Below are 20,506 nucleotides of genomic sequence, written 5' to 3'. Positions count from 1 at the left end.
GAGAGGTGCTCGGGCTTTGTTCGTCCTCTGGAGCCGGAGGACGCGGGGTGCCGGCTGCGGGCTCTGTGTCCCCTCACACCCCCAAAGAAGCATCTCCCTTGTTCTGAATGGGCTCCAGCTTGCTCCTTAGAGTGGGGCCTTTACTTGTTAGGGTCGTGATTGACTCCCCCGACAAAAAGCTTAATCTGGGATCCCCAGTCCTCACCACCACGAAAGTTTAGTATGGGACATTCGCCGAGGAGAGGATCGGTGTGCGCCCCATATACTCAGTGAACCCCAAAGATGAGAAGTCCTGCTGGGCTCTGGAACCGGGCACGCCAGAGGGGTGCTAGTCAGCAGCCCCAGCGCGCCCCCTCCCAGGAGCTGGGCACTGCTTAGCCGGGCAAAAGGATGTGTTTCTACATGCACTTGATGAGTGAGGAAACTGGGGCACAGAGGTCGAGGGCTGAGTCCTGGATCGCTCGGGCCAGTTTCTGCACCACGGCCCAGGCTCTCTCTGATGTTCTTGCCGCCACTGAGAGTTGTCGCATGCAGATGCTCGGAACTGCCGTCCCCTGGGCAGGGGGAGCCCCGCCTTGGGGGGCCAGCCTGAAGTGTGTGCCTGCAGGGGTCAGGCCAGGGCCGGGGAGTGGGCTGCAGCCTTGAGATGATGGGGCCCAGGGGCTGTTTTCCTTTGACAAACCTAGTTTTCTGCGACCCCAGCCAGGGTGGCTCAGGAGGAACTGAGAGGAGTGTCCCTGGCGCTGCCTCTTCTCCATTCTGAGTTCCCAAAAGCAAGACTGTTCCAGCTACAAGTGGTGATGTCAGGAAGTAACAGGGTCTCTCCCCCCCCTCCACCCACGCTGAGTAGACTCCGAGGGTGCCAAGGGGCACCAGGATCCCCACTGGGACGACCTGCAGCCGGTGGTCTGATGGAAATGGCGCTCCCTCAGTCTAACTGGGAGATTCCTGGGTGGGGTAGAGGTGGGGGTGGGTGAGGATCATTCAGCACAGTTCCTGGCATGGACATGTTTACTTGGCTCCTTGTCGTTTAAATTCTGGAGTTAATATGCATACGTGTGCACATGCCCCATCCCTCACCTCCAGCTGGACCAAAGGCAGAGCTTATTTGACCCAGTTGGTTAGGTCGGCACCCCAGCCCTAGCCCTGGTGCATCCGGGAGACTGAGGGCTCAACAAACGAAGCGTTTTATGAAAGAGCCCCATGGCGAGGGCAAATGCCCCAGCTGCTGGGTCTGTTGGCATCTGCTGAGTTTGGTCCAGGGTCAAGGCATCTCTGGCTGCCCCATTGCTCTCCCATAGGTGTAGCTGGGCACTGCTCCTGGTCCTGGGGCGACCACCCAGCCCAGGCTCCTGGCCTCTACCTCTTAAGTAGATCTGGGGGTCCTGTGTGTTGCCTCAGCTGACAGCAGTCCCTGGCTTGTTTTAGAAAGAACTTTGTGAGTGTGGCTAACCTTGCCACTGTCCAGAGCTGCTGGCAGGAGGTGGGTTGTGAGAGTAGCTGCCAGCTGTTTGAAACCTGCTGCCTTCTCGGAGTGCGGCGCTGCAGGTGGGGGGCTTTCGGAGAACCGACCCTAGACCCTGTGCTGCTGTGGGGCTTTCATAAAGCCCTGGGCGTCTGTCCTGTGTGCTCCTGTGTTCACCGGTACTGGTGTCGGATGAGCGTTTTATGATTCTGGGGTGATTCAGCCCAAGTCCCCATGAACTTCCAGCCTCCTAGATAACAGCCAGCAGCTCTGGCCGAGTTCTGGAAATGAGTGTCTTGGGTGGTCCGGGTCTTGTGCGCTTTCCAGCGTGGGGTTGCTACGGTTCTGTGGACCCCGAGTCCGATCTGTCCAATCTGAAAGACCAAATAAATACAGCTGTGAGCGGAGCTTGAAGTCTGTTCCAGTTGATGGCCCACGAGGGGATTGTTGCTGCCGGCATCTCTGAGCCCCCCACCCCCCCAGCCGAGTCTTCTAAGTGGATGCATGTTAAAAGGTTGACTCTCGGCCTCATAAACATGCTCCTTTCTCTTGGGCAATAACCCAGAATCGCTTTGGGCCAGAAACCCCACTTTGTTGACTGAGGAAGGCGGTACAGACTCCTGCCGAGGCCGTGCACTCGTGCACTGGCCCAGGTATGTGGCCCGGCTGTTGGGAAGCAGCAAGGTGAAGTGACGTTAGCGTGTCACTCCCCGGCGACCGTACGCAGCTTTCCCGCAGGGCAGAAAAGACCCTGGCCACATTGCAGACACTGAGCCATCCAGAAACAGTCTCCCTCCGTCAGTGGGGGCTGGACTCAAGCCCCAGAGGGCCCCAGGGCCTTCTAGTTCTCGGTCCTGCCAGCCCTCCCCAGTGCTCTGGCTGGACCCCCCCCCCCACACCCCCACCGTTCTTCCTCCCAGTGGGCCTGTTCCCTGACAAAGGGATGTGGGCTGCGGTTTCAGGGGCATCTGGAATTCTTTTCCTTGTTCTAGTTTTTTATTTCTTATGAGGGGAAGGGGAGAGTTATGGGGGACTTGGAAGAGGCCTACGCAGCAGTGTGTAGAGGTGCAGTCACCCCCATCTGACTAACATGAGGCGCTAAGGCCTCTTTGTGCTGTTCATGAGCCTCAGACCACTGGCTGAAGAGGACTCGATGGGTGAGATTTTCTGTCAGCGCCTTGTATGGGGAGGCTGGGTTGGGGTGGGGATGCCTTGCTGGCCTGATGGGCCAGGTAGCCGCATGCCCTTGGTTACTCCCTCAAGTGCCGGCTGGCATCTCCCATCACAAGAAAGCCCGCCCCTCCTGCCCAGGGCATTGCCAGGGCCCACTGCCAGCAGCACTGGGGAGAAGGTGCTGTTGAGTGTGTGTCTGCCATGCACGCTGCTCGCAGGGCCCCAAGCCCTGTGTCTGCGGGGGGTGGGGAGGCGGCAGTGCCAGGCTGGCCTCGGCAGCCGTCACCCCAGTAGCTGTCCCTGATCTGGGCCTGGCAGCTCCCCCTGTGGTGCCTTAGCAGCTCCCTCCCCAGTGGGTTGTCAGTGCCATGGGCGAACCGGAGTGCTCCTCCCCGCCACCTAGATGGACCCACTGGCTGCTGCTCCTCTTTCCCAGTGAACCTGTAGAACGTTCTAGCCCAGGCCGCCAGTTAAACAAAGAAGGGAAGATAACGGGACAGTAGGCTCCGGTTCAAGTAACCTGAGTCTGCCGTCTGGAGGCCTGGACACCCTCCCAGCGAGGCCGTCCTCTAAATAATTTAAATGTGGTGAGGTGGATCCCCCTCCTGGCTGTCGCTTCCCTTGGCCTGCAGCCTGTGGTGTGTCTGCACGGGCTGTCTTCCTCTGGCCACGGCACCTTGGGGCAGGGGCCTGTGCTTTGGGGGCCCCCAGGGTGTGGATGGGGTCATTTGCAAAGTTCCCTTAGAAGTGGGATCTGGGCCCTCCCGGGTGGCGCAGCAGGTTGGAGCACTGCACTGGAAGCTAAGCCAAGCCGTGGCCGCTTCAGTGCGAGTTCTACCCCCGCCCCGAGCTGACCCACAGGGCGCGGCAGACCTTTCCTCACCTGCCCGCTGCTCCCCCAGCCTGTTCTGCTCCCCACTCTGTCTCAGTCTTTCATGGCCCCTGCACCTCTGGCCTATGCCCACTTCTGTATGCATACATAAAATCTTTAAAAAAAAAATGGAACCTGTTTTAGGGACCTTCCACCAGGCCAGAGGCTAGAAGGACTAGCTGGGATGGGGGTGGGGAGGCGTACTTCAGCCTCCCAGGAACAATTCAGGTCACAGAAGGAAACCTCTGTGCCTTAAATGTGCTGAGTTTGTAATGAAAAGGACCCAGGCAGAAGGGGACGTGGCTGAGCTCAGGATTCAGAACTGCACTCTGAAGGGGCCCACGCGGGCGTTTGGGAAACCGTGCTGAGGACACAGCAGTGATGCAGGTGTGGCAGTGGTCACTGTAGGGGGCCCTTTGCCATGGACAGTCTGAGTCTGGCCCAAATGTCGTTCAGGTCAAGACAGGTTAGGACTGAAGTGCCCTGGCTGGGACCCATCACCTCTCCCTTGAGACCTGGCTCTTGGGCCAGCGGCGGGCTCAGGCCACCCAAGCCCTCTCCCGGACCTACCTCCCATCGAGGGAGAGGTGTTTCCCTCCTGGTTCCCCATGGCCGTCAGGCACAGCGGGCAGCCTGGAGGGCTGAAGGGGAAAGCCGACTGGATCACTGCTGTGCAGGAATGGTGGCAGGACCCTGGAGTCGTGCCCCTGGCGTCCATGCCAGGTGGCCGGGCCTCCAGCGGATGGCTGTGGAAGGCACTTTGCAGAACGGAGGGAGGAATGTCATTTGGCGTGTGCCTTAGAGCTTTGCAAAAGATATATTTATTTTAAGATTTATTTATGCATACAGAGCTGGGGTACAGGCCAGAGGTGCAGGGGTGGTGATAGGATTCACCAGAGAGACAGTGGGGAGCAGAACAGGCAGGTGGACGAAGTACACGGCTGAGGGGAACCGTGGGCAGGTCAGGAGAGGTCTGCTGCGCCCACCTCCGGGGCAGGTGTCGAACTCATGCTGAAGTGACTTTAGCTTCTTAGTGCTCTGCTTTACCCCGCCGCGCCACCAGGGAGGGCCTGCAAAAGATATTTTAAAGAAAAATAAATGGAAGGATAAAAACAAGCCTGGGCATAAGGTGAGCTGCGGTGGGCTGGTGTGCGGGGACCCCTGCGGAGGGGGTTCCGCTGATCCCCTCTGTCTGCTGCACAGACGCCCTAACGATGAGTCTTTTCCCCCAGCTGTCCTGGGGCAGACACGGAAAGCTGGAAGCAGCGCTCCAAGCTAATTCTTTTTCCCTCTTTCTCTGTCTCTAGAAACTTGAAGGGTCTAAGTGCAAAGGGCAGCTTTTGATTTTTGGGGCAACCAACTGGGACTTGATTGGTCGAAAAGAAGTGCCTAAGCAACAAGGTATGAGAGACGCGTCCTCCACGCTGGACGTGCGGTGTGGCTCCGGCGGGGCTGGGCGGGCGTGCGCCACTCACATGCGCGCTCAGAGAGACGGGGCTTCCCCGTGGCCACACGGCCTCTCTAGTGATGCAGCTGGGTTTAAACCCTGGTCCTGTGAGGGCCCCTCCCTTCACAGTTGACCTTTTTAAAACCAAGTTCCACAAAGGTGCAACAGGATAATGTAAAAGTCACCTCAAATAAACATGGGGTACCATCTTTCCATTTTCCTTTTCACGACACTTACTTTCATTAAACCGAAAAGACACTTTGGTTCTCTGGGGTGTCCAGATGCCCTACCTGGTTGTCACACGTCCGATGGCCGCATCTCTTTGCAAGTTGCCGAATGATCCAGGTCACAGTCAGGAGTGAAGGCACTGAGAAGGCCAGATGCTTTCAGAGCGTCTGTGTCTCTCCTCCGGAGAAAACTGCCCACCCCAGAGAGTGAGGCTGGCACAGCGCCACATTTTATGGCTTCTTGATTTCCTTTGGAAAGATTCCCGAAGTCCTTCCCAGCATGGCCCAGTGAGCAAATATTTGCACACTGACACTCCCGGAGCCTGGAGACGGCAGGGACCGTCTCACTCCCACTTCGGCAGGCGTGCCGGCGGCGCTGGAAGTGGGAGCTGGACCTTCCTGTGGGGAAACACCCGGCCGTCAGGCCCGCATCGGGCTGGGGTGGAGCGGCTGGCAGGGGTGCCCATGCCTGCGGGCGTAGGGCCGGCTGGAGCCGCTCTGTCAGGCCACTCCATCCCCTGGGTGGGCGGAAGCTAGGGCACCAGCCCCGCTCACGCACAGCTGAACAAACTGCCCGACTGGCCTCATTTTAAGCCTGCTTTATGTTTGCCCGTTTCCAACTTCGCCAGTTCCCCCTCTTTGGATGAAGTGAAGTTTTACATTTATCTTTTAATGCTAAAAGTAATCGTAGCTTCAGCCCTCCATCCCCATGACCAGTAGAGTGCCCGCACCTGGTGGCTGCCTGCCCTCCCCAAGGCCCCTCGCCTGCCAAGCACCCCACTTTGCCCGCTGCGGCCTAGGAAGGTGCAGAGGCCCCACTCTGACGGGGCCCAGCCTGGTGCCGAGGGTGCCAGCGTGCACAGAGCTGCCCGGGAAAGGGCCTGCTCACGGATGCTGTCCTCACTGTGCTCTGTCATGATTGCCTTCATGGTAAACAGACCCTAAAGTGACCTGTGAAGATGTTTCAGTTTGCTGTTCCCCCAGGAAGTGGCTGATTTTCCTTCCACCTCTTGGTGGTGAGGAGTGTCACCAAGGTGACGCTTGGGTGTTACTGTGTGACCTTACGACGTGTGGTCCTGATGCTTCATGGGGGCGGGGGTATCCCATTCTTCCCTTGTGTACTTAAAGGATAAGACCTGCCGCCCACAGAGGGCGTCCCCAGGTGGGGATGGACCTTGAACAGTTTCCCACGGAGCCAGCAGCTGGGAGTCAGCAGTCAGCTCCTGTGTCCAGATCAACCGAGCACCATTGGTTGGGATGCAGCCAGCAGCTCATAGTAGGCCCCGTGGGCTGAGAGGCTGCTCTGTCCTCGAAAATCTTAAGTGAGAAATTTGCCATGCCCAGTCCACCAGTAGGGTGACACGGGACCTTAAAGGAGGCAGCTGTAGCTTCCCTCCCACACTCCTTGTCAACACCCGTGGTGCTAACTGTGCTGGACATTTTGCAGCCCTGGGCTAGAGATGTAGGGAAGGCCCAGCTCTGACCCTGGGGCTCCGAGGGTTTCCCTGGGTGCAATGGCCAGGGAGAACGCAGGCAAAGAGGACTTCCAGAGGAGAGGGCCCAGGACCTGAGATCGAAGAATAAGCAGGGGCCAGGAAAGGGTATTCTGGGGAAGCAAATAGATGGACAAATGCAAGGGGCCGTGACCTGGGCAACACCCTGAGGCCCTGAGAAAGAGGAAACAGAGTGGCTGGAAATGGGGCAGAGTGGTGTCCAGGAGGGAAATGGCTCTGGAGGATGGTGAGGAGACCTCAGAGAATGGGGTGCAGAGAGAGGAGGCGCAGGGGCAGCTACTGGGTCTTTTGCCAGCATTCCGGCTGGACGCTTCCTGTGTTTGGCCCCTTGCCCTCAGGCAAGCTCTGCACCCGTGGGTCTGAGGTCCTCCTGGGCCGGGGCCAGAGATGGAGGTGGAACCACATCGGTGTCCAGATGGTCACTGACTAGTTCTATGCCAGCGTGGGGGGCAGTTTCTGAGCTGTGATTTTTTTTCCGGCAGCCTCCTGGTAACGGGACGAGGCAACCCCAGGACGGCATCACAGTGTAGAGGTCCCTTTGTGGTAGTGAGAATTTTAGGGGTGTGCCTCACCTGCATTGATGGTCCGTGGGTGTTTGACTTGCATTCTTATTCTCTTTGCAGCTGCTTACCGCAATCTCGGTCAGAATCTGTGGGGGCCTCACAGGTATGGGTGCCTGTCAGGGGTCCGGGTGCGGACGGTGGTTTCGGGTTCATGTGCTGCCCACAGCCTCCTCATCACCACAGAAGGGAAGCTGTGGAGCTGGGGTAAGTACTGTGCTGTGGCCGAGACCAGTGCCGCTGGAGCTGGTCCCCCGGGTAGACTTCTCTTTGCAGGGGGGAGGCTGCACCCCTGGGAGGCAGTGCTCCCTGATTTGCAGCCCGTGTTTTCTTCCCAGTGTCTGGCTCACCTCATCTGTACCTCGCATCTAAACCACCTTACCCCGGCCCTGCCTTTCCTGTCTGTGTGTGGCTCCCTGACACTGGATTCCTCTTGCAGGACAGTAACCTCATCTGGCCGTTCTGGCGGAACCTGGACCTGATATCCAGGTGCCGGGAACTGAATCCTGTTTCAGGTGTAGGCGTGCTGTGCCCCGGCAGAGTCCCCTCCATTCTTGGCACCCCGGTGCCATGTAAGGCCTCTGTTCTGGCCACCTCGATGCCACGCCGCATGGTGACGTCAGCTCGTGTGCCTGCAGCCCGCTTCCTGGGCATCGCACACTCTGGTTTTGTGGCTCGTTGCCTGCTGTGTCCGTTTCTTACTGTTTCCCGGAGTTGAGTTTACTTTTTCCGAGTTGATTGGCTTTTCTCTTGTGCTGGGTTTCTGGCTTGGGGACGTGGGAGAGCCCTGTCTTTGCCTTTGCCGTCCCCTGCAGAGGACTTCCGGACACAGCCTCCCAGCCCAGTTCCCAGTCACCGACACCGACGTTGACGGAGACTCCGTTTATCCCCAAGCCCTTCTGGTGGCTCCTGGACACTCCTCCAGCTGGGCGGTTGGCATGTGTGCCCGCCCTTTGTTCTGGTCCTTGGCGGCTCTTTGTCCATATGACGGCGTTTTTATTTCAGTCTGTTTGAACCATTTTTTGCAGTTTCACGAGCTGCTCTACCAAAGTCCAAATATATTAACATCTGTTGTCTTCTCTGCACTCTGCTAATTTTGTAATTCCGTTGGAAAAAGCTAACAACTGTGTCTGGCCCAAATTTATACTTTATAGTCTCTTGATGACATGCTGACATCGCCATGAATTTCATTTTCCACGGCTGGCATAGAGGTGTGCCCCTCCCCCAAACACCCCTCCTGCTAATGTTCCGACGCTGAACAGGCGCTCTGTGTCAGCTTCGGGCTTCAGAGATCTTACTTCTGATCTCTTCACTGGGTTTCACTTACGTGGTACTTCTAAAAATGTCCCACGGGCAGGGAGTGACTGAAGCCTGTGTGTCTGACCTGGCCCCGTGGCAGAGATGAACCCCCATGAACTGATTTGGAACTGCGGGGTGCTGTGCCGGCGGGCATGTCACGAGGCCGCTCTGGGCCACTCTGAAAGACGGGGCATTGTCCTGTCTGTAGCAGGAGTGTGTGGAGGGGCCTGCACCTCCAGCCGGTCAGGCCTCGAGTGCACTGAGCTGCCACTCAGCACTGTCCGGCGTTTGGAGTGCTGTCCCCAGGGTCGGGGCAGCTCCTGTTAACAGGAAGCCCGTGCCTGCCACCTGCCAGTGTCGTGCCATGGCCACCTCCAAGGAGCAGCGCTTCCCTTCCGAGGGCCGTCCACCCTTGCCTTCTTGAGGCCTCTCCCAGGGGCCTAGTGCTTGTCCTGGCCCCAAAAGGGGAAGGCTTCTGGTTGGGAAGGGGATGACATGCCCCCAGGAGTTGCCGGGACACTTTGGCCCCATGAAATTGCCCCAAGCCTGCAAATGTCAGATTGCAGGTGAGGCGCTTCTCCGCGAGAAGCACCTGTGAGAGGCCAGTGAATTGCTCTGTGGGGACCTCGTGTAGCCCATGGTGAAAACTAGGCGTGGTTTCGGGGAGCACAGCCTCCCCCGTCCTAGCCAACTCTCCACGTCTGCTCTGGCGCTGGAGAGCTTTGCCAGGGCACCCTGCCTTGCGCTCACTGGGTGGGAGGCTCGGTGTCCCTGAGGCGGGTGGCGCTGCTGTTCAGTGCAGCGCGGTGGGCAGAGAAAGGGGATGATGACGGCAGGCACCAAACGGCCCACGGTAGACGCCTGGAGCGCTGAGGTAATTAAACTCATGTGAGGCAGGTGTCGAAAATGGTTACTGTCTTAAAATACCTCAGAGCACAGGGAATGAGGGAATCGTCTGGCAGGTGCTGAGAAGTGAGAGTGAGCAGAGAGTTTGCACCTGTGTGACGTCCGGCTCGCAGCGTCCCTCTGGTGGCAGAGGCTGCAGGAAGTGCTGCTGGTCCAGAAAAGAGGCTCAGGGCAAGTGACTTGGGCAGTGCTGTGCAGAGGGCTTGGGCCCAGCCCCTCGCCCTGGTCACCCAGCGCAGCGGGCAGGCCTCCAGGGGCTGGCGGGAACTAGGAAGGCGAGAGCTGTCGCCCCGGGGACACCAGCTGCAGACCCAGACCTGCCCCAGGTGAGGGGTCCTGCTGCCCTGAAGCGGCTCTGGTCTCCTCTCCATCCCACTTTATCTTGCTCTGATTTGCAGGTCGAAATGAGAAGGGGCAGCTGGGTCACGGTGACACCAAGAGAGTGGAAGCCCCAAAGCCCGTCGAGGGTCTCAGCCATGAGGTGATTGTGTCTGCGGCCTGTGGGCGGAACCACACGCTGGCTTTGACGGGTAAGGAGTGGCTGGTGTTGCCACACTTGGCGGCAGAGCGGGGTGGGCGGGCTGGCTGGCTGGCCCCTGTGACGGGGTCACCTGGAGAGAGCCCCGTGGGTGCTGCCCAGGAGCTCACGCTGGCCGGGGAGCTGGGTGTGTGCCGGGAGTCGTTTGCTCCCAGTTTTCCACGGCCCCTCTTCCTGACAGAAGCCATTTTTGTTCTGATTGATGCCTTCAATTCCTGATCGTAGCAACTGTCTTCTTCCAGAAACGGGCTCTGTGTTTGCATTTGGAGAGAACAAGATGGGACAGCTAGGCCTCGGCAACCAGACAGACGCCGTTCCGAGCCCTGCACAGGTACCCGAGGCCCCGGCCGGCGGGAGCCTCGTCATTTGCTTTCCTGTTGCACTCTCTGGGCCTAGGTCCTGCATTTTTTCCTCACTGTTTTGAACTAGTTAGCCCTTGTGGAAAGGCCTTGATGCCGTCAGTGGAGCAAGTTGTATATGTTGTCGCAGTTAAAGAGAAAGTTTTCGTTCTGGCTGAAGTAATTTGTTGAGGCCTTGTTTTAAATCTTTTCTATCCCAAAGGAAGTGAGAAGTGTTAGGGATATGATTTGTCTTTGCAGATTTCTTCAAGTGTTGACTCTGTACTAGAGTCACCTGCCAGGTGTGGTGTTAGGTAGACCCTTCCTTACCTTCTGAGAAGGGCGCTGGCGCTTGCAGCTAACCCAGGAAGCACAGATGGAGGGGGGCAGAACACTAGCAAGTGATCAGCAGCTTAGGTACTAGGGGGGCGACGCCGGGCCCCGTGGCCCTAAAGGAGACGGAGTTGCGCGTGCCCGGCTCGAGGCCGGCCAGCCGCACACTCTGACCTGGGGTGGCGAGGGAGGAGGCCCGGTCACCGCACTGGCTGGTTTTCTAAGCCCTGAGGTTTGTTTCCAAATCTCGTGTTCAGGTAACTTGAGAAGGGCCTTACTCTCTTCCCACCAACTTCCTAATTTTGAACTGTTTTATTTCTTGTTGACACCTCCCATTAAGACCCATTAGTCAGGCGTCCCTGTAGCAGCCCTGGAGACTGTCACACAGTGTTGTCGGCTGCCGGCAGTGACACTTCCAAAACTTTCCTTCCGCAGATGGGACTGACACCAGCATTAGTGATTAAAGAGAGATTTGGGGGCTCATTGTCCAGTCCCCCCCCCCCCCGGGCCCACGCTCTTCAGCTGGTCAGCGTCTGCTGGGCCTGCGAGCACAGTGCGGGCAGTGACGGTTAGTGAGGAAGGCCGCCGCCCGAGGACACAGTTTGTCTGTCCTTGAACTCGGCCCTGTACTGGAAGGCTGGGGTCAAGGGGTGTTTTCTTCACTGTATTCTGAGTTTTTGCCCCCAGAATTGTTGACTCGTGAAATTTCCTTTGTAACCTAATAATTGTTTCACGCTAATCTACAGGGAGGCAGAGACTTTATCAATTTTGAAAACGTCTGAAAGTCTGCTGCTTTTTCTTCCAGATAATGTACAACGGCCAGCCAATTACCAAAATGGCCTGCGGGGCTGAATTCAGTATGATAATGGACTGCAAAGGAAACCTCTATTCCTTTGGGTGCCCTGAATATGGTCAGCTGGGTATGGAAATACACTTTTTAAAAGCTCTGTCGTCTGACTGCATGTTCAGCGCGGGAGTCAGTGCGGGCTGCGGGTGCAGGGTCCTCCAGGGGAGGTCGGGGCTGGAGGCGCCTTCCCTGCCTGGCTTTTCCTGATTTGGGAATTTACAGAAAAGGACTTAAAGTTGTTAACAAGAAATCAGCCTGCCCCCATTCGCTTTGACCTTGGAAGATTTGCCTTTATTGAAACGGAGATGGGCCGGCCAGGCCGGCTGTGGAAGCCCCCCAGGTGCCCAGGGGGCTGGTGGCTGCGGCGTCCCTTCCCTGTCACTGGCCTGTCACCGGCCTGCGCCGCTAGACACACACTGAGAGCTCACTGAGTAGAATAGGAAAAGCCCGGAGCAGCCCCAGGCCGGTGGAAAATGTCTCCAGGCCCGATTTTACCAGGTCTCCATTTTCTTTTCCCATCTGACTCGAAGTGGTTTTTTCCTCCCTGGCGCCTTCCCGCCAGCCAGCCCCTGCGGGTAGGCGGCGGGGCGTGGGCGCCCTCTGCTGGCGGCGCGGCCCGGATCCGGCCCCCGCATCTGGGCGGCGGCGCGTCATTAGCGGGGCAGATGGAGGCGTATAAATAGCACCAGGGGCATCTCGCGGCCGGCTGCAGCGACGGTGACTCGCCGCGACTAAATATACCTCCAGTCAGCGAACAAGGAAGAACAGCCCCTTACGCACATTTGGCGTTGGTTGCCAGGGAGTTGCCAGACTGGTGCAGAAACCGTTGCCATAGCCACGGGCGCGTCCCCGGGCCCACCCCCAGGCCGGAAGTGCGATCGGGGCTCCTTCCGGCCCAGGTCCCCGGGAGGCCTCCTGGGGAGCGCCGAGCTGCTGGGCGCGCATGGCGGGGGCGGCCGTGCCCCCTGCCCGCTTGAACACGTGCGGGGCCCGTCTCTCGCTTCAGCCCCATTTAAAGGCAGTTTGAGAAGCTGGCTCGCTTTTGAGCCGCTGTTCTTGCCAGCCTGCCTTACAACTGCCTTCCTGGCGTCCAGCTCCAGAGAGACCCCTTAGCTTGGGGCGTGGGTGTGACGAGGTAGAAGGCCCCCCAGGGCGCTGCGCCCCCCTCACCCTGCTCACGGCTCTCTGGGTCAGGCTTGGGGGTCGGGGGGCGTTGCCCTTTGAGTCTGCTCTGGCAACATGCAGGTTGCTGGTGAGTCAGGCTGGGGCTGTGCTCCACTTTCCTGGCGCCTCCAGAGGCTCCCGGGCCCCCACCTGGGACGCAGACTCCAGGAGCAGGAGCGTCAGCATAGGAGGGGCCTGTATGTGGCCACCCGGTCTGAACAGAGACAGTGCAGCTCTGACACATACTGTTTGTGGAGACCGCCGTGGGTGTTGCCACCACGTTTGTGCCTTAAAGTCACTGGCTTCCCCGCGTCTTGGGGGCTGGCTTCAGATGGGAGCGTGCTGCCTGGCGGAGTTTCTGGGGGCCCTGGCTCCTGTGCCGCTGCTGACCTCTGCCTCGGGGGCTGCAGGACACAACTCGGACGGGAAGTTCATCGCGCGGGCGCAGCGCATCGAGTACGACTGCGAGCTGGTGCCACGGCGAGTGGCCATCTTCATCGAGAAGACGAAGGATGGGCAGATCCTGCCGGTGCCCAACGTGGTTGTGCGCGACGTGGCTTGTGGTGCCAACCACACGGTGAGTGGGAATCCCGGCGCCACCGCCTCCCGGCCTGCCCTGCCCGCTTGCGGGGGCGGCTTCGGTTGCAGCCTGGGTGGGGGGTCGGGGTCGCGCCCCCAGTGTGTGCCGCCTGCCGCAGTCCGACCCGGCTTGGCGTCTTCCCAGCAGACTCCACCCCCTGCCAGGGGCTGAGTCACTGTTCGCTGTTGAGGTAGTTTCTGGAAGGTCCCTTTGGGTGAAGGCAGGACCGAGCACCTGTGCCTCCCCTGGGGCCTGCCCACGTGTTTGCTTCGCCCTGAGAAGAGTGGCCACCGGGCTCACTTCTTGGGCTCAGGGTTGCTGGGCCAAGAGTCAGGGACAAGCGGGCTGGTGCGCCCCACTCGGGCCGCCTGGGGACCTGGGCCAGGACGGAGTGGTCAGCGCATTCCCGGGTCCTGTGTCGGACCCCCAGGCAGGTTGTGGTCAGCGATTATACAGTTTCAAGATCAGATGTGAAACGCCAAACAGATGTTAAAATTGTTGCAGTGACCAGCCAGAGGTGACCTGGTCAGCCGGGCCCTGGCCCTGTGGGCCTCTGTCCTTCCTGTGGCTCTGTCAGTGTTGGCCGAGGCGAGGGGATGTTTGCTCAGGTCTTTGGGGACAGGACTCTCCTCTTCACTGGCGGGTTTTTTTTTTTTTTTTTTAAGACTATTTTGCATTTATTTTATGCTGAGTTTATTCCAGCCATGGATTTGTCGCGACCATCTCCTCAGCTAGGGACTCCGCTCTCCTCCTGTGAGGACCTAAGTGCAGGGAGCGCATGCAGGCCTGGTGTTCGACCGGCTACTTCCCTCACTCCACGCATGAACCGCGGGAGGGATACACAGTACCGTGGGGGGCGGGCTTGTCCTGCAGACACCCCCCACCAAGCCCTGGGCTCTTGGTGTGTGCCCGCAGGTGAACTTGAAGGCTTTGAGTCTCTTGTGGGATTTTCTGGGTCAGGTGACTGAGCCTTGGTAGGTGGCCACTGAGGATACCAAGGACCCTGGGTCTGTAGCTCTCACTTCTGATGAAGGACAGGTGCCACGCGTGACCTGAAGAGACGAGAAAGGCAGAAGGTGCCGTCCCTGGCGGCCTGTGTCAGCCCTGGGCTGTTGCCGCCTGCCCCTTGAGGCCCTGGTGTCTGGTCGGCCCCAGCAGCAGCACTGTGTGTTGTGTCTCCGCAGCTGGTCCTGGACTCCCAGAAGCGCGTCTTTTCCTGGGGCTTTGGGGGCTACGGCCGGCTGGGTCACGCCGAGCAGAAGGACGAGATGGTGCCCCGCCTAGTGAAACTGTTCGACTTCCCGGGACGTGGGGCATCGCAGATCTACGCCGGCTACACCTGCTCCTTTGCCGTCAGCGAAGTGGGTCAGTGCCCGCTCCGGGCCTCGGAGGGGTCCTGGTGGGCACCCGCGCCGGGTGCCCTTGGCCTGGGCTGGGCTGATTCCCCAGGCCCCTCCCGCACAGAGCCCTTGCTCCTGCCTTCGTCCGAGTCACAGGGGGACATGTTTGTCTTTCCTAGGGGGTCTGTTTTTCTGGGGGGCCACCAATACATCCCGTGAATCCACCATGTACCCGAAGGCTGTACAGGATCTCTGCGGCTGGAGAATCCGGAGCCTGGCTTGTGGGTGCGTGGCTGAGACCTGCGGTTCTGGGGGGCGGTGCGGTGGGCCCGGGGCGCCTTTGGTTCTGGGACGCTCTCGCTGCTGACTCAAGTCCCTACGCAGGTGGGAGCACACACGGGAAGAGACTGGACGCCTGCTGAGGTCTTACACTTTCTGGAAAAGGGGTTTGGCTGTTCATTAGCTGCCTGGTTGTGTGTAACCAGGCTTTGAGCCGTAGTTTTGGCCCACCCACACCAGTGGTCAAGTCCCTTGGGAAGAACTTGGCATTCATCCTGGGTTGGTCTCTTCTCTTCCCAGTGTGTGTTGACCTTGGGACCCCTAGTTTGCGGCGGGGCTGGGGGGGGTGGCCACCTGGGACCCTGCCATTCCTGGCCCTGCTGAGGGTTGTGTCATCAGCACCCCCATGAATGAGCCTTCGGGTTCAGGAGCTGGTTACTGGGAAACGAGCCATGAGGCGCCCACAGCGGCATGTACTTGCTTAAAGGTAGTGAGCGGCTCCAGGACCCGGAGGGGACAGGGCTGGGCTGCTGGCTGTGGCCATGACCATCTGTCCGCCTGTTTGCAGGAAGAGCAGCATCATCGTGGCCGCGGACGAGAGCACCATCAGCTGGGGCCCATCACCCACCTTCGGGGAGCTGGTGAGTAAGCCTGCTCAGTGCAGAGGTGGAACCCCTCGGGGCCTCAGGACCTGCCCCCTAGAAATAGGCCCAAGGAAGATGGGGTCCCACCTGTCCTCCCACCCCAGCCCTGTTGCGTTAAAGGTCTGAGTGCCCTAGCTGGAACCGCCCCGCTCTGTGCCCGTCACGTAACGTGTGAAAACTCACTGACCATGTCGCCACACAGCGTAGCCCGGTTTCAGACTCGGCAGCGTCTGTGTCTGGGCCACGGCGGGAAAGGCTGCGTCCTCCTCCCCGCACCTCGGGGCTTGAGCAAGAACAGCCCGTGCGAGGACACGCGTGGCCCCTCCTGGCGTAGCCTGGCCCTGTCTGGGGACGGCGCTCCCTCTGCGCCTGGCGGGGGGAGGGCTGTCGTCCCGTGTCCGCCTGCAGCACGGTGACCCCGCCTCCGCTTGCTTCCCAGGGCTACGGGGACCACAAGCCCAAGTCTTCCACCGCAGCCCAAGAGGTGAAGACGCTGGACGGCGTGTTCACAGAGCAGGTGAGCAGGCTCTGGCCCGGCGCTCCTCTCCGCCTGCTGTGGCCTCCCCGGCCTGCGCAAGCACCCTGAGCAGCTTTCTTGCCACCTCGTGCTGGATGCTCCTGCTGGGGGAGGCAGTGGGAGCCCGCCACCCTCCCTGAGTGACCCCGGCCACGGAGTCCAGCCGTGAGGGTTTGCTGTGCCCTGGGCGCCTTCCTCACCCTGAGCGGGCTGGGCATCCTCGGGCAGGTGGCGCAGTGGCCCCGTGGGGGGTCGGGAACAAGCGCCCGCGTCCCCACCCACCCCGGCCGTGTGGAAGCTGGGGCTCCCTGTGGCAGCCCGGGGGTGCACGTGGAGGCGGGTGGTCTTGGTGAAGGGCCGAGTACGCTTTGCAGGTGGCCCCGGGCGCCAGCTCCACGCTGCACGTAGGGCCAGAGCCGCACACGCCTGCGTCCCCAACGCTGGTTTGTCCTCCCAGGTGGCCATGGGCTATTCGCACTCCTTGGTGATAGCGAGAGATGAGAGTGAGACCGAGAAGGAGAAGATCAAGAAACTGCCAGAGTATAACCCCCGAACCCTCTGACTCGCCCGGGTCCCCCCACTCCACCTCTGCGGCAGCTGTCATTCCATGCACTGGGACGGGAAATCGAGCGCGGAATCTAAAAAGCAAAGGTTGACCGAAGGCGCATTTTTGTTAGCCTCCCTGAGGTTCCGTTCTATAAGTGATCCAACGTCAACTACCTTCTCTGTATGCTTTCCAAAGTGTTTTTTTCTCTTACTTTTTGATTAAAATATTTGCTCATAGTTGACCTACCATTCCTACAAAAGAGGCAGAAACTTTGAGCAATCTAGGCTTTTTTTAAGTTGTTTCTTTTTTTCCTGCTCCCACACACACTTCTCAGAGCCCCCTCTCCAGTTGTAATCAACGTCGTGATCCGAATGGGTGTTACCTGGGACAGGCGCCACCACTTAGCCAGCAGCGCTAGTGGCCCTGGGGGTACCGGCAGCATCCAGGCAAAGACTCCCCCCAGAACCTCGCCCGCATGCTACGGAAGCATCTGGTAGCTTTCCCCTGGCCGCTCGGACGTCCTCTACTGCCTTTGGCTGCAGCATCAGTAGAGCCGGCCGCTTCCCCCGGTGGGGCGCTGGGCCTGTGTCTAGCCGTTCGTCTCTGCTTTGTCCATAAAAGAAGTCCAAGTGGAAATCAGGTGGTCGTGGAACCAGTGGGCCCGAGCAGCGAGCGGAGGCGGGACGCTGCTTCGGGGCAGACCGGCTTCAGCTCCGCGGCTTCTCGCCGCTGGCGCGCACTGGAGCTGCCCGGCCCGCAGCAGGAAGCGCTCTGGAGCCCCTGCCGAGGAGGAGCGGCCCGTTCCGGGCCAGGCTTTGTCGCCCTGCGCCTCTGTCTGTGCCGCCGCTGGCCGGATCCTGCTAGAACGGCCTGTTGGGTTCTGAGACCGGGCGCCTGCTCTGCTCACCCGCCTCCAGTCGCATTTGCTTGGCTTTGGTACCAAATAGCTGGGATTGCCGAAGAAGTCCCCTCCCCGCGTGTCGGCACAGACAGCGTGACTGCCCCGTCAGCCCACGAGTGCCCTGTGCCCAGCTCGTCCCGGTCGCGCTGCTCTGCGTGAGCTACGAGGTGCCTTTGCTCTCGCTCGGACCCGAGAGGGGGGCCGCTCCGGCTGGGCTCTGGGTTTCGAGAGGGTCTGGACTGGTTTGGGTGCTTTAAAATAGATTTTTTAGTTCAGTGGTGCTTACGGGGGAGATGGGGGTAGAACTTCAGTGTGAGATTTGGGTGGATGGGAAGGTTAAAGGTTAAATATTGGTCTTACTCTTTTTTTGCTTTGCTATTGTTACCACTTGTCACTGTCTCGATGTTAAAATGCCAAAAATGATCTAGTCGTTGCTTTTTTCCCCCTTACTCACCCCCCCCCCCCCATGGCTCCTTACAGTGGCTTCTGCCTTTGAGGGCATTGAGCAGGCTCTGTCTGGCCAGTCCCCCCCCCTGGGGCCGCGTGTAAGGAGATTGGCCGAAGCTCCAGTCTGGTTTTGTGCTCACCTCCACCATCCAGCCGGTAGTCTGGGAAGGACGCTTCTGCTAAACTAACCTCGTTGGTCCAAATCACCCCAAGCCACCGTCTCTGGCTCAAGCTTTCGCGCGTGGAGCCCTCCGGTTCCCTGGACGAGTCTCGTGGAAGGGAGTGTGGGCGCACCTGCCCCAGGGCCCGGGCCACCTGTCTTATGTGATGGCCAGGGGCCAGGGTGGTGGGAGCTGAGACCGAGCTCTGGCCTCTGCCAGGGCTGCCCCCACCGTCCGTGGGTCTGCCGTCTGCCTGGGGACTGCCTGAAGCCCATGGCCAGCCAATCCTAGAAAGTAGCCCCTGGCCAGGGACTGGAGCAGAAAGGGCGCGTCCTTCCGAGTGAGGCCCTGTCCTCTCAAAGCCGTTTTTTTGGCTTTGAATTTTAAATGACCTTCCTACTAGGGAGAGAACTCTAGAAAAGGAGGCAGTGTTCCTGTACTCCGAGAGAAAGGTACAGAGGGCCCTGGGCAGGATGGGTATTAGGTGCTGACCCTTTGGGCAGCCGACGTCTTCCAGCTGAGGAGGCTTGGAGGGAAAGGGGATCCAAGAAAAGGAGGTGATTTGGTGAAGGTGCCTGGTTTAGTGCTGTAATTGTCTTATTTTTTTTTTTTTATATATATATTCTTGGAGTAAACATTTTAAATAAATGACATCATTGTTTACTCTGTTTTGGCTTTGTTTCTTTTTCCATAGGAGGAATATGTGGGCACCCCCTACCACTGGCTGCTCATGTACCCCAAAAAGGATTGAGTGAAGAATGGCTCCAGGGAAGGAGGGCCAATCAGTGGTCACTGTAACTTCTAGACCCACACTGTGGAAATGGGGGTGGTTGATCTCACTTGCTCAAGCCACCTGGCTCTGAAGAGGATTTCACTAGATCAGGCATGGAAGAATCCAGAACAGTGGTGCATCTCATGTTCCCAGAACTGTGTGTTCTCATCCACCCCCAACTCTTAAAGGAGCCCAGTGGTCACTGATGTGAGTTCAGGCTAGTGCTGACCCCTAAGGGCAGTATGGCAGATTGTCCACCAGAGGGTGCCAGAGGCCAGCTTTGTGTTAAGCGCAGGTGGGGGGGGCACCCCACCCCCCAAGTGGTGCCTGTGAGTACAGGCTTCTCTGCTCACTGGCCACTTGAAGCCACATACACCGCATGGGTGGGTCACGCTTGTGGCACTTTGGCGATGCAGGTTGCTTTAAGCCAACACATCCTCGTTCTAGAAGGAAGCTGTTTCCCAGTCCAGGTCCTCCACCGTCATAGGTCAGTCAAAATGTAAACTGTGTTCTTGGAATTTACCAACGCTGATGGCAAACCAGGTCCTGGTTGGGACCTGGGAGGGGTCTGCGAGTGACAGCTGCCAAGAGATGTGCTTGGGTTCCTCAACGCTGGGTCCCGGCTGGTAGAAGCCTTCGGGAGAAGGGGACAGGTGGCAGATGTCCAGAGACGTGGCCTTGGCTGTGGCCACGGGTGGCAGTGGACAGCCTGTGTTTGGAATGACCCTGTCGGAGTCCCCAGGAATGGACGCCCTTTGGGAGCTTGCTCTGGAGCAGGACACAACCCCGTGCTGGGAGAGGCACCATTAGGCTTGAAGATGGCCCCCAGCCAGCCCCTGGCTGCATGGGTGCCCAGTACAGCATGGGTGGGCAGGAGAAGGGTGTCAGGCCTGCAGCCCAGGGGAAGCGGCGGCTGGTGTTGGGGTCCCTTCCTGGGGGACAGCCCTCTCTAACTTTGGAGGAGTTTGTTGGCGAGGCCATCGCTGTCCTCCCTGTGCTTGGCAGGCCCCTGGGCCAGCATGGCCAGCAGCACAGGCTTGCAGGGGGAGGTTCTGGGGATCACGCTGGAGAGACAAACAGGTCACCTGGAGGGAGGGCAGGGTGGGGCCTGGCTGAGGCCTGAGCCCTCACTGTCCCAGAGCTGCCTCCACCCGGACTCCTAGGCCGCTGAGCAGCCTCAAGCCTGGACCCTGGCTTGGGGGAAACTCAACTGAATAGATGGGAGGATCACGGCTACAGGGAGAGGAGTCTTCCCACTCGGAGCTGTGGTTTTACGGGCCTGCCATTCTCGATGCAAGGACTTGCTTGTGTCGATGAAGATTCTGAAGCCCAGAATCTTCTTAGCCTAGCCTGTTTTCTCTTGATGGGTACAGGGACTATTTCCTTCACCTGAGGGGTGGGCAGTAGTGCAAATATGTCAAATGCCCACAGGCCTAGGCACAGAGATGGCAGGGTCGGCAGGGAGTGGAGAATGGGGCCGGAGGCTTCAGCTGAACCCAGGCTGGGCAGAGCCGATGATTCATGAGCAGGAACTGGGGGGTGTCCAGGCTTGGGTGAAGAGGTCTCAGTTGTTCATGCCTCGGGAGAAATGCACACTGGGCGAGCCAAGCCAACCAGTCAGCTTACGACTCGACAA

At 59.2% G+C, this 20,506-nt stretch overlaps 1 protein-coding gene across 1 annotated transcript in view; it reads left to right on the top strand.

Annotated features, from left to right (window-relative positions):
- RCC2 (regulator of chromosome condensation 2) overlaps positions 1-18,736 on the top strand; it is a 19,803-nt gene extending 1,067 nt beyond the window's left edge. Inside the window, exons 2-13 of the mRNA XM_004679355.2 lie at positions 4,041-4,264; positions 4,817-4,910; positions 7,321-7,464; positions 9,861-9,992; positions 10,243-10,331; positions 11,477-11,591; positions 13,093-13,259; positions 14,447-14,627; positions 14,782-14,887; positions 15,450-15,522; positions 15,965-16,042; positions 16,500-18,736. Of these exons, the coding sequence (XP_004679412.1) occupies positions 4,041-4,264; positions 4,817-4,910; positions 7,321-7,464; positions 9,861-9,992; positions 10,243-10,331; positions 11,477-11,591; positions 13,093-13,259; positions 14,447-14,627; positions 14,782-14,887; positions 15,450-15,522; positions 15,965-16,042; positions 16,500-16,604 (1,508 nt within the window). The 3' untranslated portion in view covers positions 16,605-18,736. The remainder of the gene's footprint in view (positions 1-4,040; positions 4,265-4,816; positions 4,911-7,320; positions 7,465-9,860; positions 9,993-10,242; positions 10,332-11,476; positions 11,592-13,092; positions 13,260-14,446; positions 14,628-14,781; positions 14,888-15,449; positions 15,523-15,964; positions 16,043-16,499) is intronic.
- The last annotated feature ends 1,770 nt before the right edge of the window (positions 18,737-20,506 follow it).

The sequence above is a fragment of the Condylura cristata genome, unplaced genomic scaffold (genome assembly GCF_000260355.1).
Source record: "Condylura cristata isolate star-nosed mole 26May11 unplaced genomic scaffold, ConCri1.0 scaffold00008, whole genome shotgun sequence".
Lineage (NCBI taxonomy): Eukaryota > Metazoa > Chordata > Mammalia > Eulipotyphla > Talpidae > Condylura > Condylura cristata.
The sequence above is the reverse complement of the archived record's forward strand: the minus strand, read 5'-3'. Positions and strand labels throughout refer to the sequence as shown.